At 34.4% G+C, this 19,217-nt stretch overlaps 1 protein-coding gene across 4 annotated transcripts in view; it reads right to left on the bottom strand.

Annotated features, from left to right (window-relative positions):
• The window catches only part of dpf3 (double PHD fingers 3), a 65,377-nt gene that overhangs the window by 4,618 nt on the left and 41,542 nt on the right, over positions 1 to 19,217 (bottom strand). For 2 of the 4 annotated variants that reach the window (XM_056481091.1, XM_056481093.1), the window contains 3 exons: positions 12,127 to 12,264; positions 10,312 to 10,440; positions 1,495 to 3,245 (listed from right to left, as the gene is read on the bottom strand). In XM_056481091.1, coding sequence (XP_056337066.1) covers positions 3,082 to 3,245; positions 10,312 to 10,440; positions 12,127 to 12,264 — 431 coding nt within the window. In that variant the 3' untranslated portion in view covers positions 1,495 to 3,081. Of the gene's footprint in view, positions 1 to 1,494; positions 3,246 to 10,311; positions 10,441 to 12,126; positions 12,265 to 19,217 lie in introns of those variants that run through there. The other 2 variants (XR_008839568.1, XM_056481090.1) reach the window with 2 other exon arrangements.

The following is a 19,217-nucleotide window of genomic DNA, read 5'->3' as shown; positions in this document are numbered from 1 at the left end:
CTGGTAAATAAAAAAAAGAGCTGTTTACACAGGCAAGGACATTCCGGATTTTTTTTGGAAGAGACCGTCACACATCCATTCCAAAATACCAGTAAATTCTGACATCATTAACCAGAAATGAACTCTAATCGGCCGCGGTTGTATTTGTAAACATAGAAGGGGTCTGGCTTTTGTTGATGGTTTCACTTTTATTTAAAGCTTTAGTATTCATGCAGCTGCTTTGTCCCAGAGACATCCAAAGGCAGAAGCGTGAACCGCAGCTAAATGTTTACACATTTGACTACATTACAAATTCTGTGGATGGATAAATATTGTGAACAACTTCAATGAAAACATATGGATGAACACTTTCGCATGTCGAGATGTACATAATATTCACGTGTGGTGGCGCTCACTGGAGCACTTCTTCACATACACACGTGTCAAGCAGCTGAAGCAGAGCTTGAAGGTAAACAATCAGCGGTTTATCATAAGCGTTTTAGCGAAAATGTTTTCCATAGTTGGCATTAATAATGAACATAGAAACGTTATCTTACTAAATCTGGAAAAATATTCAAAGGTTTTTATTTTCATAAACAGCGTGGATGTGAATGCATCTGAATGTTCTGATTAGCTGGAGTAGACATCTCATGTCAGCGCGTTCTAGATGTGAACATGCTCTTTCTGGCAATTTTTCTTCTGCGTTCACACAGAGCAGGATTCCGGCAAATGTTACAAATTCTCTTTCTGATTTTTGCATAATAGCTCCTCTTTATTGTGTGCTATTCGTAATAATGATCTTAGTTGCACAGAAATGATTAGTAATGGTTCCAATAATTACTTGGACAATATGTATGGAATGACTTTACATTATCCACGAAAACATAAAACCAGTTGGCATATTCATTCATTCATTCATTTTCTTTTCGGCTTAGTCCCTTTATTAATCTGGGGTCGCCACAGCAGAATGAACCGCCAACTTATCCAGCAAATGTTTTACGCAGAGGATGCCCTTCCAGCTGCAACCCATCACTGGGAAACATCTATACACTCTCATTCACACACATTCACTACGGTCAATTTTAGCATACCCAATTCACCTACAGTGCATGTCTTTGGACTTGTGGGGGAAACCAGAGCACCTGGAGGAAACCCACGTGAATACGGGAAGAACATGCAAAGTCCACACAGAAATGCCAACTGACCCAGCTGAAGCTCGAACCAGCGACCTTCCTCAGTTGCCATATATTTTGAAGAAATAAGGCACACATTTCCAGCATAATCAAAAATAACATTAAAATGTTAGTTTACTAGGTTTTAAAATGTAAACAATACATTGTTATTTTGTTTTGCAACATGTTCACGTGAACTTGAGGGAAACTGACCTCATATATCCATTTCAATGACCTTGAAATGTACATTTGACATGAAACTCAAGTATTTAAATGTACTATTTGTTCTAATATTTCCCCAGTTTTGCTTCCTTGAAACAGACTGAACTCAAAGAATAATTCATAAAATGTAAAATGTTTAATGTTTCGCAGTAACAAAATCCAGTGAAAGACTTGCAGGCTGACATTTGGAGTAACAGGACTCAGCAGCGACCACAGCATGGATGGCAGGTTGGATGAAGTGTGTCTGTCTGTGTGTGGTTTGTGCCACAGGTCTGCATGACACAAAAGCAGTTACAAGCATCATCTCTACCAATGTTGCCCTTTGGCTTAGTGTCGAAAGAATGGAACTTCAAATGTTAAACATCGAAACATTTTCTTCAACTTCAGACATTGAAACACTGGGAGAAAGAGCATCGGGAGATGTTACAGAACAACTGGTTTAGCCTTCAACCATTTGTGGGCCTATATACATTATACAATATCTTAATAAATTATATTATCGTTTTCCAAAGAAAAAAAAAGAAAGAAAAATAGAGACACAGAGCCCTGAAATAGAGACAGGATTGAAAGCATTAATGTGGAACATGTTTCAATTCAAAAGTGACACATAAGATCACCATAACAATAAATAGAAGAGCCTATTAAAGAGCAAATATAGCTGATTTTGTTCATAGAAAATGGATACAATGAAATATCCCCATATTACCTGGGTGATGATGTCCCTGTGACTGATGCGTTTTGTGCCTTTTATTGCATGTATTCTGTTTCACATTTACTGCATTTTTCCTTTTGAACGTAGGAGGCTTATGTGCTTGCAGTCCAGTGTATTATTTGCGGTTACACGTACACAGTCCATTCTCAGAGCTGGATCTCTTAACGGAGGTGAGTGGTCCAGATTTTATTTGCGAAAACAAAGCCTTCGTTAGAATCATTGCACGTATGCTACAATTGTACCCTTGCTTGTACCTGCGGGTTTAAGGAGTTTCCTGAATAGTAAAGGGAAATTACTCCACAATATGAGTCCATTTTCTTACACAACACTAGGGAGAGGCCAAGTATCATGTATCCTCCAGCAAACTGATTTCAATTTTCTTTGTTGTTGCTGTAGCTGTCCTGAGAAAGGAGGAGAGATGGACATTTAAATGCCAACTGGCTCTTACCTCTCGGCAAACTGGATCCAGTCAGGGCTTGGCCTCTGCTTTCTCGTGATCCCTTTCTTGGCAAATATTATATTTATCCAGAGGTAGGAACAACAACACAAAAAAAACCTTCTTCGCTATCCGACCTACAGACACAAGTAGAGAATTGTCTCCTCCTTGAGGTTTGAAATACTTTCATTTCTATTTCTAAAGTTATTTTCCACATAGTAGGCATTTGTATCTTACATGGCGATGCGTAATCCACACATTGGTAGCGTCCCTGCAATTTTCCATTACGGAAAACAAACAGTCCAGAAGTAAATGGCTCCTCTGTCCCATAACTAGCACCTCTCGGTATACAGAAGTTTGAAGCAATTAAAAACAACATTCCTTAAGTTATAAAAGGCTGCAACTTGTCCTTTGAAAGCAATTCCTGAAGTGTCTGGAGTTGTGAATCCATTATGCATGCTGCTGCAAAACAACAGGGAACAAAAAAATAGGAAAAAAAAAAATAAAAATAGGCAGCAGACACATGCCAAGAGTTTGTGTGATGCGGGTTTCTCCTTTGCCTATCTGTACTGAGGCGAGCCTGTGCTGTCGTCAGACAGAAGCCCGTCCAGGTCCTCCTCATCAAAGCCGTGAAAGGTGGACGCCTCGCTTTCTGACGTGTCTCCGAACATGTCCAGAACTCCTGCCGTCCTCCTCTTCGCCCTGGTCCCACCGACGCGATCAGCTGACATGCATGACGGACATATCAGCATCACAGTGGAAACACACACAAGTAACACTGCAGTCAGCTAGGACTCCTCTGAGCTTGGACAACTTGCAGTACTTGCCGTTACTCAAACATTTATGTTTTATGCATTTGCCTGCATATGAGCTTGTTATCAGTTCTAGATAAAAGTTGCAGCCCCTTAATCATATGTAAATCCCAATTTTTTAAAAGTGATAGTTCACCCCAAAATGAAACTGTATGACTTTTTCATCAAACAAAAGAAGTCTTCTTACACATTGAATAGTTAACCCTGGGTCAACCTAAATTCCCTTTTAAAGTCTGTGAATCGGGTGTTTTTAATTTAGTTTTAAATCAGTTTTAATTTAGTATGTTACTTCCAACCGAATGTACTATGTACTTCCAACTGAAATTAAATATTGAGTAGTGGCGGGGTTTTCTTTTTGAGCAAACTAGTAAGAGGTGCGTGGTTAAGGATATTGTGGCTGAAACCATCAAACTGATGTCAACAGAACATCAAAGCACCGTCACTCGAAATGGTCAGACCTTGATTGAAGATTACTGACACTAACTTTTTATTCAGTGGGTTTAACTTGCGAGGATGAATTGTTCACCTAAAGATTTTGCTTGTTAAGCCGTGAAGTATGGAATACTGTTTCCGGGTCCAAGGTGCTACTATGAAAATATTCGTTTATGACTTTGTCACATCACACACTAAAGTGAATTTTCTATAAAATCAAGGTGTACACAATGGTCTCTGGACTTGCTGCATCACAGACACCAATATTTTAACAATTTATGAAAAATGAATCCCTTTCTGGTCATCGGATATATATATATATATATATATATATATATATATATATATATATATATATATATATATATATATATATATATATATCGATCATGATTTTTTAAAGTATTACATAGCTTTGTAAATGTTTAATATTACCATTCGTTGAGTCTCTCCATACAGTTTGATACAGCACTTGGACCTGTGACATCACCCTTAACAAGCGATAACAATGCACTGTAAAAAAAAAACTTAATTTTACAGAAAATATCTCTAAATTTTTTACAGTTTTTTTTGTCATTTCAAATTAAATTCAAAACTTAGTAAAACGACAAACAATCTTTCTAAATTAACAGTTTGACTGTCATTTTAGGTACTTCATCATTAAAAACAAATTACTGACGTTTTTGTTTTTTATACAAGGAAATTACAGTTTTATTTATACAGTATTTTTCTGTTATTTTAAATTATATTCAAAAGTCCGTAAAAATTACAAACAATATTTGTAAATTAACAGCTTGACTGTTATTTTATGTACTATAAAATTAATGACAAATTACAGGAATTTTCCTATTTTATACAATATAATTGCCGTATTATTTAGTGTTTTTTCCAGTTTTTTTGAAGTACATTTAAAATTACGTAAAATTAAAGTAATAAATTGTAATTATTTGCTCTGTAAAAAAAAAATTAAAAATCTTTAAAAAAAGGTCAAATGACTGGCAGCTACGGCTGCCAAACAAAAACCATAAAATTACGGTAAAATTTCTTTGTTGAAATAAAGTGCAAAAATAATAAATCTACAGATATTTTCATTAAAATGTTTACAGAAAAACACTGTTATTTTACAGACTTTTCCTAGATTATTACAATCAAATCCGTTCAATAAATAAAATAGATAAATTCCGCTCACATGCACCTGTTCCGGATTCCGCTAATTGCACACACACAGTCGGAGGATCGTTATGAACTGATTACATGGACTTTAAAAGCAGCACAGACGCACGCACCAATTGCTAAGTCTTGTTATGCTGTTACTGTGAACATTATGATGCGTTTCTTTTGCTGTGCTTTGTTTGTTAATTGTTTATGTGGCTTGCTGCTTGGACTGACCATTTGGCTGTTATTTGACCATGACTCTGGATTCCCTGCATACATCTGTTTGCCCCTGTGTTGACTGTTGCTTGCCTGACCATCTCTGTGTAATAAACCTGCATTTGGATCTGCACTACTTTGTCAGCATCCCCTTCACATTAAAGTTCCATTTCATTTAAGATTTGTAACTGAATTATTCCATATAACTTAAACCTCTACATGTTTTACATAAAAACTATTCAATAAAATGCAACAACTGTAATCTTAAAGTTGTGAGAATTTTAATCAGTTGTATCTCGTTTGTTGTTTTTCCAGACGTTTTTGATCCAAAATAAAACTGTTAAATTACGACCATGAGCATGTCTTGGCATTTTATTAAAGGTGTTTAATTGTAATAATTGAGAGAATTCTTTTAAATAACATTTTTTCTCTTGAAGTTTTAGTGCAGTCACTTTATTGATGGTGTTCGATCATAAAAATCTAGGAAAAGTTTGTGAAATAACAGTGTTTCTCTGTAAAACTCTTAGTGTGTAACTTTTTTGAACGGACTTGATCGTAATAATCTAGGAAAAGTCTGTAAAATAACAGTGTTTTTTTGTAAACATTTTAATGAAAATATCTGTAGATTTATTATTTTTTGCACTTTATTTCAAAAAAGAAATTTTACCGTAATTTTATGGTTTTTGTTTGGCAGCCGTAGCTGCCAGTCATTTGACCTTTTTTTTACGATATTTTTTTTTACAGTGTGTGTACTAGCAAAATAAACATTGTAAACTTTGATTTCACATGCGTTTTAAATGAAATCATGTGTTGTAATACCAAACTTTCACCTGCAGTTAACAATTAATAATGGGTTTTTATAAGCTTTTACACTGTAAATCTTGAGGTCGTGTTTACAGCGAAGCACTTTTAGCCAACTGAAAATGCCTGCATTCTTCTCAAAGCATCTAGTTGTGGATACTTCTGTGACATGGCTTTTTTTTTTCATTTGAGATTATGTGGATGCCTTGATATGAAATATCTGCGGTACTATTACTTGCTACTGATTTTCTCATATTTTGAAAATTTGTTTCTGACTTTGTTTTGAACCACCCATGCCAGAAATGCTGTGTGTAACAGAAAGCAGCTATTAGGAGTTGTGTGGCATAAGTTCACTGCCTTGGCCTTCGAGATGCCCCTAATGACCATCACTAGAGACTGTAGTCTTTGGCATCCTTGATAATGTACCTATTATTTGCAGTTTCTGCACAAGACCACTCTCTAGTTTTTGGAGGACATTTACTACTGATCACAGAGCCGTGTTTGACAAGAATTTCAAAAGAATCGCAGCTTTTGCTTAATAGAAATCACATTTTACTTTTGATTAATTGTTCAGCCGTAATTTGCAGTGTCATAGATTGGATAAATGCAGCACGAGACTGGTTTACATAAATCTTCACTGCTGATGGCCATCAATTGTTTTTCAAGAAATTTTCAGACTACAAAATTAATTGAACGGTCTCTTCTTCACTCTAAATAAAGGCCTTTCCCATTTTTTTTTTACCAAATGTGTGTCCAAAATTACATATGTTAAAGGAGAATAGTATGTTTAAATTAATAGTATTTAAAAATCAGTAGACCAGAAGAACTCAGATTACTTCTTCCACTTAGTGTCTGAATTGCACATTTTGGGATTTGTAAATGGAAGTAAAGCAACACAACTTATGTAATTAGGTCATATAAAAATGACAACATGGTGGATATAGAATAGATGTAGTACATAGTATACTGAACATACTTTTTTTAACAGTTACAAAGTTCAAATTCAGTACCTACTCTGGCTGTATGTGATTTCAGAAACACAGACTGTGTTCTCATGACAAAGCAAATAAATATGACGCTTTTAATTGGCTGTTGGTTGCCAAGCATCTTGGAAAAAAAATATTCCAGTGTTTGGCACTATAAATGCAGCGTTAATTCTACTCCAGGGACATTATTTCATATTTTTCCCTCAGAAAAAAAGTAGTGCCAACCCAGCTTATAAATTAAGTGGTAAACATTGATTTACCTGGGGTTACAAATGGTGTTGCAAGCTATAACCCGGGTTAAGAGCAGTGTTAGAAGCCCTAAAGTCATACAGTGTTTGAAAAAGATGACATTGAATGTATAATGTTTTCATTTCTGGGTGAATTATCCCTTTAATCAGTTTTTTTACTGAAGAATACATTATTTGGTCTCTCCCTGTGCTTGTTATAGCATTCATTAATGAGAAGGCAATGGATCACAGCCAAGAAAGAAAAACATAAAGAATGAAAGCATATGAGCAAAATAAATATGAGTATATTTTGCACATGTGAACTGAGATAAAGCCCTTAAGCATGTTAAGAGTTCAAAAATAATTGAAGCAAATAAAGTAGAATATTTAACCCTTTCCTGGACCATTTGACAGTAAGAGCACTTGCACAAGCACTTAAAATGAACAAAAGGCCCACATCACAAAAATACTTGTTCTCAATACTTCAGGATTTGGCTCACACACCAATTGTAAAGACTTGTACACCAAGTGGAAGGTTGGAAATAATTATAAAACAGAAAGCAATTTTGCTCAAAGTCCGCTACCTTGATTTTTTTAAGCAAAGCAATCTAAGTAATCTAAATTGGGTGCAAGATGCTTTTGGACTTTTTTTTGTCTTTGCATCAGCCTCGCAAAATGGTATAACTTATTGCTTACGTCTCCTTTGACAGAATCTTATGACACTCCCACAGCAGCTTCACAGAATTACAACTGCTTTCCCTAACCAATCAAAATTTACTGTGACCTAGCAAAGCTCAAAACAATCTTAGCAAATAATGATTATTACCTACATTAAAAGGTATTTTGTCCAGCAACAAAACTAAAATGTAAAAAATAAACAAATAAACATTTATATATATATATATATATATATATATATATATATATATATATATATATATATATATATATATATATATATTTGTTTGTCTGTTGCACAACATACCTTTATAAAATACTATTGTAATTATTAGTTAGTTTTTTGAATATATAATAAATCCACAGGTACTATATAAATACTATCACATTTGTATTACTTTAGTTATTACATTTTATTTGTGAACATGATGTAACATGATCCAAAATATTGAAGTAATTCACGAATGAACACCAAAACTATGACAGATAAATAACTGCATGAAAACAGTGGAAATCTGTGCTGGTTTCAAGGGCACAGATTAAACCTATTCTGGGTTCAAATCAATCGCTAATGGCAACTCTCCATTAAAAAGCCTTTCTAGTAGAATTAATCTGTGTCTGTAAAATCATTTGAACGTGACATGGTTATGCCAAGCCAAACTCAAACCACACTCAATGAAACTTCAGAAATCAAATGAACAAACAAGCTCTAGCAAAAAGAAAAATAAATAAAAAAAACACGAAAAGATGGGATATGCACAAACAAGCTGATGAGATATATTTACGCTATATTTACGCATGGCATGATAAAGCAATAAATAAGATTTAAAATGTTTCTTTAGGTGAAAACATATATTTAAAATGTACTGAATATCAGATTAGGAAATTGCAGATATTACACTTTCTATTAAATAAAATATTCATAATTATGTGGCATTTATCTGTTTGTCCAATGTATGCAAACCCTTTTCAACAATTCCCTTAAAATCAAGAATGATGTGCATATAATGATTACATATTTATGCTTATTTTACGTTGAAGACTAACATGCATTAAATTTAATATGTCAAAAATAAATAAATACACATTTATGTGCTTCTGATTTGTAGTCAAGGGTTTACTGACCTAAAATACAGCTACTGTAATCTGACCCATTTTAGAGCACCATGAACTCTACACAGGGGTGTGCGATACTGGCGAATATAATCTCAATATTTTTGTCACACTGTAAAACAGACTTTATCAAATGAAATGAGTGGTCAACTCAATTTACTGAAATGAATTCTACTCAACTTTCTACTTCTATTTGAAAAGAGTTTAGAACTCAGTGTTGAAGGTAATGAGTGAATTAAATACCTCATTACTTCAACTTAAATAGAGTAAGTTCACAGTACTCATATATATAAATTTTTTTAACTCAGATGGTTTGTAGCAATCGCTTTGCTTAAACGGTTTGAGTTGCCTTAACTTATTGGGTTTTACAGTACTCAGTTGGTTTGAGTTCTTTTCATTTATTGGGTTTTACTGTGCTCAAATTGCTTCGTTTACTCAAATGGATTAAGTTAACAGTACTCATTAGGATTATTTTTTGAACTTAAATGGTTTGCTGCAATCAGTTTCCTCAAATGGTTTGAGTTACCTTCCCTTTTTGGGTTTACAGTGCATGGTTATTTAAATGTGACATTAAAGCCACCAGTAGATGGCAGCAAGTCCTTGTCCTAAATAGAGAGTCACTGAATCGCTCATGGAAATGATTCACTCAAAATGTATAATTCGTTTAGAAATGAAGCAAGTGACCTTATGAATGAATCATCAAAGCATTAGTTTTCTCAATTTGTTCAAAAACACAACAGTGTTACTCTGTGATGCATAAATGTTCTGTTCAAACTTTGGAACATTTTTTTGTTGACATACACAACCTGCGAAATTGTGTTTAAAATGTAACTCACTCAATAATAACTTCTTGTTTGAGGAGGAACTGTTGTGCAAAATCTATATCACATTTGCGATCGCACTCTCATCTTGATATCTGCAAACAGTTAACTCTTGTAAAATTAACTATCGTATCTTAGGAACCTAAAAACCAAGAATAAGTTGCTTTCATAATTATCAGGTAATTTAATATCATAGATTATTATAATACCATACATTATTAATATTATAATCACCTAGCTATACATAGAGGAGTAATATCGCACACCCCTATTGTTGATTACAGAGAGAGATACAGAGAGAGATACAGAGAGAGAGAGAAATCTCAGAAAGCTGTTTTTGACAGCTTTTGCATATCTGTAATTTGCTACAAAAACATCTGGCAATGCATTTTAAAATCTTTAACTTTATAAATTCATCTATGCCATACTTATCATCTCCCTCAGAGTGAGATAAGGGCACAATGGAGGTGGAATGACCCTTCTTGATCTAACATGGGCAGATACTGTAACTGTGAGCAACAGAGAAGATGGTGAAGTGAAGGGACTCACCAGAGCGGCCGCAGTCTGAACAGGAAACCAGCTCCTCAGCCTGGCCTGTCTTCCTATTAGAGCCTGAGTCTCCCAGACAGAAGTCACAGTAGTCATTAGGGATGATCGAACCATCAGGCCCTTTCTGTGCTGTAAAAATAGGGCAAATTAAAGGATTAGGGTCATAGAACAACAATAGAAGTGAACAAAAGAATAAATTGTAAATGCTATTACACTTCCCAGGTAGTCTAAGTTTTAAGTAAGGAGAGCATCCTTACCATGGACACTTAAGATGGAATTTGATGTATGATTCTATAGTTTAGATCGTATACTATAATTAAACATGAAATATGTTTTGTTTAAGCCATATCTAATGACAATATTTTGTGTCAATCATCTGAAAAAAATATGATGGCACAGTGAAGGAAGTGACAGGAAATAAAGTTGGAGAAAGAGTGGTGAATGGGATTGGGAAAGATCTGTGATTTGGGACTGCACCACATCAAGATTTTTGTTAACTGAAATAAAAATAAAAACGAGAGTTTTTTTATGAAGTAGAACTAACTGTATTTCGTACATACAAAACTAACTGAAACTAACTAAAAGTATAGTAAAAACGTCCTTCGTTTTCTTTTTTGTAAATGTATTTATACATAAACCTACTGTAAGTCTTTCAGAAGTAAATCTATTTACTTTGCGCTGTCAGGTGTTTGACCTGTAGAGCACCTTAGAGTCTGTAATCCTACTGCTATTGGCCAGATCAAGCCGGTTCTCCTCCAGTCAGTCCTCGCTGTTGCTCCAGGGACAAAAAAATGAGTGCACATGACAGCAGCACGGAGACAACATTAAATACAGACACTTAAAATTATTACTTTAACATATTTGTGGCCAATAATGGGTTTTATTTCTGTATTAGTGATCGCGTTTGCAAACGAATCGTTCTTATTAACCGGCGCTGGTAAGTAAACCAGTTGAACTAGTTCACCAAATCGAACTGAATCTTATGAAATGATTTGCATCTATAGTAAGCACTTATCCACAAACAACTTACTTTTTAACATGCCTAAAACCCCCCTCTGACTCGAAATAAACCAAACTATACAGAGTTATTTGGTTATTAGAACAGTACACTGAGATCAAATTTGAGAAGTGGTGAACCGATAATACCACACATGCCTGATTTAGCAGATGGTGAACCGAACACGAACAGTACATGGTAGCCTGCTGTGACTGAACCAAACTTGAACAACTGCAGCGCTGGTAAACCGAGAGCTAAAATGAGAGCATCTGGTAAAAAGTAAGTTTATTTCATAAAATCGTAACAGAATTTAAATAAGTGTATCATGCTTCAGTTGGGTTGCAAAACTTTATTGTAAGACACTTTTCAGATCACGGTGATGTTTTAACTGACTGCAATTATGATTGCTGACTACATATTTTTGATATGTTGAATCCTAACAGCATCGTCACAAAAGACCTGGTTCAAGTTAAAGATCTGAAATTCCCATCACTACTGTGTATCTAACCTCAGAATTTGAATTTGTGATCATAGATCATAGTGGTCAAGAGTCCTATGAATGCATGTTTCAAAAAATGTATCTTTGGTTGAGTTTTTATTATACAAATATTTATTCTGATGATTTTGAATCTTGCACCGAACAAATGTCTTTATTAAGATATTTATATCAAATTATATCAAAAAATAAAATAATTAATAAAAACTAGTAAATCTACCTCTAAAACCTAATTAAAACAAACTGAATTTGAAAACATGAAGTCAAAACGAAATAAAAACAAAAGCAATTACTTTACAGGTTAAATGGCAAAACGACTTACGTTTATGATTCTCATGGTGAACAGGAGGAGAATGGGGGATTTCGGTTTCCCGTTCTTCCTCACCTTCCTCTTCAGCAAGATGAGTGTGGGCGTAATGGTAGCTTAGTCCAGGACGGTTTTTGTACCGCTTGCCACAAACTAAGATAAAGAAAATTGGTTACAGTGAGATTCGTTTTACTGGCAAAAAAATACTCCAGTAATGCTAAGTTATGCTAATATTCAAGCTGGGATGCTAACACACATCTAAGGAATTCACAAAGCAGCTAGCTGTGGAGTCAAAGCGCTATCACAAAATCTACACTGCATGTTCTCAGCCAGAGAGAGAGAGAGACATGCGGGGTGTAAGAAGAGCGTTGAAGGCACAGTATTAGCACTGCAACCCCACAGTGTTTCTCCACGAACACCTACATGTGCTGCTATAGCTGTCGTAGCAGGTGCTCTGCACTGACTGCACCTGTAATTTGCTGGAATTTAAGAAGCATAATTGGTGGTGTGACCTTCAGGAAAAGCTATGGATATTACTTATTACACAGTGACATGCACTAATATTGGCACCCATGTTAAATCAAAGCAAAGATGACTGTGAATAAAATGTATTTATTGTGTAACTTTTGATCTTTTGCTGAAAATACTACCAAAAATTGAGAGCAAATAATTGGAATTGTGGCACCATTTTATAAAAAACTTATATTTTTGGTGAATATATAAAATTCCGGCCTAATAACTATTTGTATTCGCACCAGGTTGTACCTTTGGTAATGGTAATGGAAAAGCGGCTTTATTGTGGAAAAGCTTATGGCAGTGTGCTATAATTATTGGCATCTCTATGAATTCATATGAGCAATATATATATATTTTTTACGTTTATTCCTCTTGATATTGTACAATTTGTAGTATACCTGGGGCCGGTTGCACCAGCAGTGCGTAAGTTAAAACATAGCCTAGTTGTGACTTAAAGGAACACTAAGTTACAACTTGCACATTACTAAATATTTTTGTGTTGCACCACTGAACTTAGTTTAAACGTAATGCTACGCTCCAACTAAATTCTTATGGCAGTTTCCCTCCATGTTTAACGGTAGAATAGATGACAGCGAGATTAGTTTACACTGAGGAGATCACGATAATAATGAAAAATGGTCTCCCTCTACTCACAGCATTATTTTCCTACCAAATCTCGCTTTTTTTTTTGTTTGTGAAAGAAGAGTTTAATTTTGCTTCAAGTAGTGTTGAACTGCATTCATCAATTAATACGAGAATTTCTTCATGACTGAGTTTTCCTCCCTGTTCTTTTCTCTTTCATGTGTAGGATATAAAAATTTCTAATTGAATGTTTTGATAACTTCAAGTGTATTTCGCTTGCATTCACAGCTCATGATGCAGGCTTGTGCGTCGTCTGTTATAGTGACTGACTGTAATGTAATGTACAATAAAAATGTAATTCATCATTTAATTTTCATAGGACAGTTATATGTAGATGCATTAGTTGCAGAATTTTAAAGCAGTTTAATGATTTAAATGCTTTTTATTGGATATTACGTCAGTCAGTGCAACTCTGCATGACTTACGGAGAGCTTACGACCTACTAACAACGGTTCAGGTTCTTAAGAACATGTGGTGCAACCGAAGTGAGAACAAATTTAGATACAAACTAGCTAGTATTTTAAGAAAGAACTTATGAACAGCTGGTGCAACCCTACCCTAGGGGACTAGGAACAGAAAATGGTTCAACCACAACCTCCTGTTTTACATAAGTATAAATACGAGATAACACACATGCCAGACTTAATCACAGTGCACTCCAAATGGGATAAATCACCCTTTGAAGGGTACTTGAAGAAAAATCAATCATGGCGTCCATATTCCAGTGTCATTCCAAACCGAAGTAATTCCAACTAATTGACACTACTGGCTCTACTGGGTCTATTCAGTAAGGTTAGAGTAGTCTCTATCCAATCGGGTCTTCCATGAAAGTGTTTGATTTTCAGCTCGAGCAGAACATTTGTGTGGTGAAAATCATCCTGTGAGCAATCAAAACTAATCCTAACTAGTAGCTGAAAATTCTTTGCTGTTCCATAGCTCTGCGTCTCTCAAATGTGACCGTATTGACTTGTGTCTGATGGAGTAATGTGTTTCTTAACCTGATAAACTGAGTCATGTTAAAATAACTTAAGAGTAGTAGCATCTATTTTATATTTATGCAAATGCATTTATTTATTTGTTAATTTAACATGTTATGAATAAGTAAATTAAGAGACAATCATTTAACAATATGTTAAGGAGGTTAGTTGGGTCTTGGGGACAGATAGTGTCTAAAATTAAAATCCAACATCAGCTTCATCACCACAAATCATTTGAAAGGGTTTCAAGAAAAGACTTTATTTTTGTTCACAGCCTTCTCTTCTTATATTTACCAAGGGTGCCAATATCACTGTAAGGCACTGTATATTGAACAACAGCTTTATTGAATGTGGTCAGAATCTGTCACTGATACCGTTTGTCTTGGGTGTTTTTACAGTATATCTAGCTTTTAATGTGGTTAAGTGCTATCTCACTGTGGTCTGATTACTGACAGCACATTAATGTCAGTGGCATATTAGATTACAGACATGAGATATATCGCATTACTGTATCACAGTGTTGATGTGTTTCATGGATACTGAATACAAATGGTTTGCTGTTATAGGTTGTCATATTAGGTAAACTCGCTTCCTTCTCTCTACAGGAGGACGCAGTAAACATGTCAAGCATCTGTGGGTTGCAGACTGCAATACCAGCAAGGTAAGCACAATATTTTCACAGTCATAAATTCTCTCACTACAATCTATAAAAAAGGGATGAACAAACCACACAGAAGAGAAGCATATGTACAGCTTAGGAGACCAGTTGAAAATGCTCAGTTTCTCTGGATTTATGGTTATGTGTTCGAGTTAAATGACATTTTTAGTTTGATGACCTTTCTTCCAAATGAAATATTTTTGTATAAAATAATCTAAATTCCATGTTTTCGAGCATGTTTGTTCATTTTTACATTTATTGTTAGACAACACATTACCAATGTTTTAGCATTAGGAGAGTTAAGAAATCAGTATTTAATGGACTAACCCTAAAAAAAGATCAATTTGGAAGAAATTATATCAGAACTTATCAGAAATAAAAATTAAGAAATAAATTATTAGAAATAAAACAAATTTTAACATTATACACTGCAAAAATGCTTTCCCCCTCATTTTTAGACTAAATATCTAAAAATTCGTACATTTTTTCCTCTTGTTTCTAGTCCAAATATCTAAAAATTCTTAAATCAAGAACTATTTTCTATACAGGTATATATATATATATATGTGTGTGTGTATATATATATATATATATATATATATATATGCAGTTGAAGTCAGATTTACTAGCCCCCCTGAATTATTAGCCCCCTCTGTTTATTTTTCCCCCCAATTTCTGTTTGAGGGAAAGAAGATTTTTTTTAATGCATTTCTAAACATAATAGTTGTAATAACTCATTTCTAATAACTGATTTATTTAATCTTTGCTTTGATGACAGTAAATAAAATTTGACTAGATATTTTTCAAGACAATTCTATACAGCTTAAAGTGACATTTAAATGCTTAACTAGATTAATTAAGTTAACTAGGCAGGTTAGGGTTATTAGGCAAGTTATTGTATAATCGAAATAAATACAGCTTGGAGGGGCTATTAATTTTGACCTTAAAATGGTTTTAAAAAATTAAAAAAAATGCTTTTATTCTAGCCAAAATAAAACAAATAAGGCTTTCTCCAGAAGAATTTTTTTTTTATCAGACATACTGTGAAAATTTCCTTGCTCTGTTAAACATTATTTGGAAATGTAAAACAATATTTTTTATTTGTCTAAAAAATGCTTCTTGTTTTAAATTTATTTTTGAAATTTAAACTGAAGCTAAAATCTAACATTTTTGCAGTGTACTCAAACCCATTGCTTAATAAATCCAGTTAATTCAGAGAAAACGATCATTTTAAAGCGATCTCTTAATTTTTTTTCCATAGCTGTACATTATTTGATAAAGGTTACTAAGAAAAACTTCTTATTAACTAAGGTACTTTGATTTTTAACCACAACATATAGTAACTGAACTGTTTGAGAGTTCAATCAAAAGATTAAAGAAGGTTTGTGTCATAAGGATATTTATTTAACTTTCAATATTTGTTCTTGCTTTAACTTAATAATAGGACTTATAAGAATAATGGAACTTAACTTAGATAGGACAGGGCAACCCAATAATAATGCAAACTAATAGGACCATACCCTGCCCAATCAATCCTTTTGGCCAAATCAATTCCCAATAAATAAAGCAAAGTCCCTTTTCACATTGAATTCTTTTCTGATAATCTTTGTATTAAGGTTAAATGCTGTTTCCGTGTTGTCTTTATTCTTTTTATTGATGCATTGTGCTTAAAGGAGCACTAAGTATCCAATAATAGGGAGCTTAATTGTATTGAATGTGCACGTGTAGTGTACTTCAAATCATAACAGTATATTGGATTAGCAGATAATATAATATTAATGAAATAAAAGGCCACTAAATGTACTAAAGAAGTACATTCTTAAGTCCATTTTGTAATCAGCTCAAATCAAAAGTACAATTTAAATCACTGTGTTTGTCGTGCTTTAAAGTACTGTATGCTTATTCTGATGTGCGGAATAACAGACTGAAGTTGTGGATGTTCTTTTAAATATACACACTTTTGGCAATGCAAGCAGCATGAATTAATTCTAAAAGCATTTCATTTTTATTAGAACACTTATGTTTTGCCTTCATTTTTTGTTCTTATTTTAACCTAATTTTTGTTTATTTTACACAAAAATAGCTTACACTCAGGAAATTTAAGACAAAAAATATTTAATTCCAGTGCCATTTCAGAAATCTTTGTTAATATGCTTCTAGCTTCTATCATTATGGCAAACCATGAAAATAATAATAATAATAAATGTTTTTAAAAAGTAATATTATATTATTCTCATCTGACAGTGCACAACAATTAAGGAATCAAAATCAATGTTGTTTTTAATAGTAATACATATTTTTTATGATGATTTTTTTTTTCATATTTTTTTTAAGTTGCATGTTTTTTTAAGTTTAATGTTGCATACCGGTTAAGCACATAGTAATTTTCATAACTGCAATCAACATTCAATTAAGTGTCTAAAAACATTGCATTCAGTTTCACTAAAGTATTTTTGTTTCTCGTACAAGTACTTTTTGCAAAAAGTTACATTCTTTTTCCCCAAGGGTAGCGAGAGGTTGGCAGGTCATGAGTTTTCTGTTGTAAAATAAAAGTATGTAAGTGTAAACCACCGGTCCTACTGCACTCAAGCCGATCTGAGCTGGGATCAAATCTTTGTTTGGGAGTCGGTTGCTCTAACAAGGAGGCTAAAAACAATGGCCTCTAGCGTCTGTCACTAGAGCACCTTTTGAGGTCAGAGGAGTGAGGTTTACCTGCATAGCACTTCATTAGCTGGACTCCATTATGCTATGTTCACAGCGGCACGCACAGATAAAGCGTGATATTTGCGTGTAAATCGGCGCATGAACATTTTGAGTTTACTCGCTTCATTCGCATGTCAAATCCGCATCATTCGCTCGTCAAATTCACTTCACAATTGATGAGGATTTGCGTCATGGGAAGGGCTTCTGTCTGCCCGGTAACTCTAACTTCATTGCTGGCTAAACTGGATTTTATTGAGAGAATAGCTGTGTTTATGTTCTTTATGAAGACTGAAAAACAGCATTGATTCCTTTGGAGCTGTGTCTGAGTCTACTAGATCCTTTCAGAGGTGCACCCAGCTCTGTGAGTTTATAAGTTCATTGTGGAGTTTAACCTGTATGATGGAGACTTTCAGTGGTGTTTCCGACTGAGCTGAGCCCAGTTAGATGAACTGTTTTCAGTGGTCGGGAGGAGGATTTTCCCGCAGGACACCAACAACAGGCACTATGTTATAACCACGCCCCTACCAGACAAAGCTCATGATTGGTTAATGCGGCGCGAATCTCCGCTTAAGTTCAGAAAGTTCAGGCGATAAGCTCATCAATCGCGCAAAACGCTCAACTCGCGTTACTTCAGTTGCGCCGCAGGATATCTATTCGCGTCTTTGCATTGACTTAACATGTAAATCACGGAAGCTTGATGCTTCATCTGCATCTGGTGTTAACGCAGCATTACACTCACCCCCTAAACCTCACTCCCATCCCGGGCGAGCCCCCACTTATAACCCACTGTTTCTACTGCAGCTTACCCAGTCTGAGCTGGGATCAAACCGGTGATTCTTTGTATGGGAGTCGGTTGCTTTAACAAGGAGGCTAAAGACCATGGCCTCTAGCATCTGTCGCTAGAGCACCTTTTGAGGTCAGAGGATTGAGGTTAGGTATGGGATGATAACCAAGGTATACCACAGTTTGGAAAAGTCAAGGTTTTAAAATCGTCAAAAATTTCTACAATACCGTTCCTAAGGTATGTGTTTTTTATTTAAATTTTTTAGGACAACAGTATCTCCAGCAGAAAAAATATCCAAAGATGCTGTTTTGAATTGTAAAGAAATCTGTGTTTTTGAAACTAAAGATGACAGCAGAAGTCAATGATTCCTTAGAATTATTTAGCCTGACATGTTTACTGTTCCAAAATATTTTAAATCTTTCAAAAAATAAAATATATTGTGTTCAAAGGGGAAAAAAGTTGTTGTTCTTTAACCAGACAATTAATAAGAATATATTTTAAATTAGTAATCGCAATACCGTGATACTGTGAAACCGTGCTATTTTTATCCAAGGTTATCGTACCATCAGAATCTTATAGCAGCCCATGCGTAAGTGAGGCATACCTGCATAGCACTTCGCTAACTGGCCTCCGTTATGTAAATATACTCTTTTTTTGTTTGTTTTACATACACTACTATATATACTAGTATGTTGATGCAATCTGCAGAATATCAAAGCTTATACATATTTTCTTCTTTGCTCTACAAGGTTGTATATCACTGTATTTATTAATAAAAAATGCTATTTATTTCATCAGGGATAAAACTGACTTAAAATACTTAGTG

This window comes from Danio aesculapii, chromosome 20 (genome assembly GCF_903798145.1).
Source record: "Danio aesculapii chromosome 20, fDanAes4.1, whole genome shotgun sequence".
NCBI classification, from domain to species: Eukaryota; Metazoa; Chordata; class Actinopteri; order Cypriniformes; family Danionidae; genus Danio; species Danio aesculapii.
Note: the sequence above shows the minus strand (reverse complement) of the source record. Positions and strands in the feature narration are given on the sequence as shown.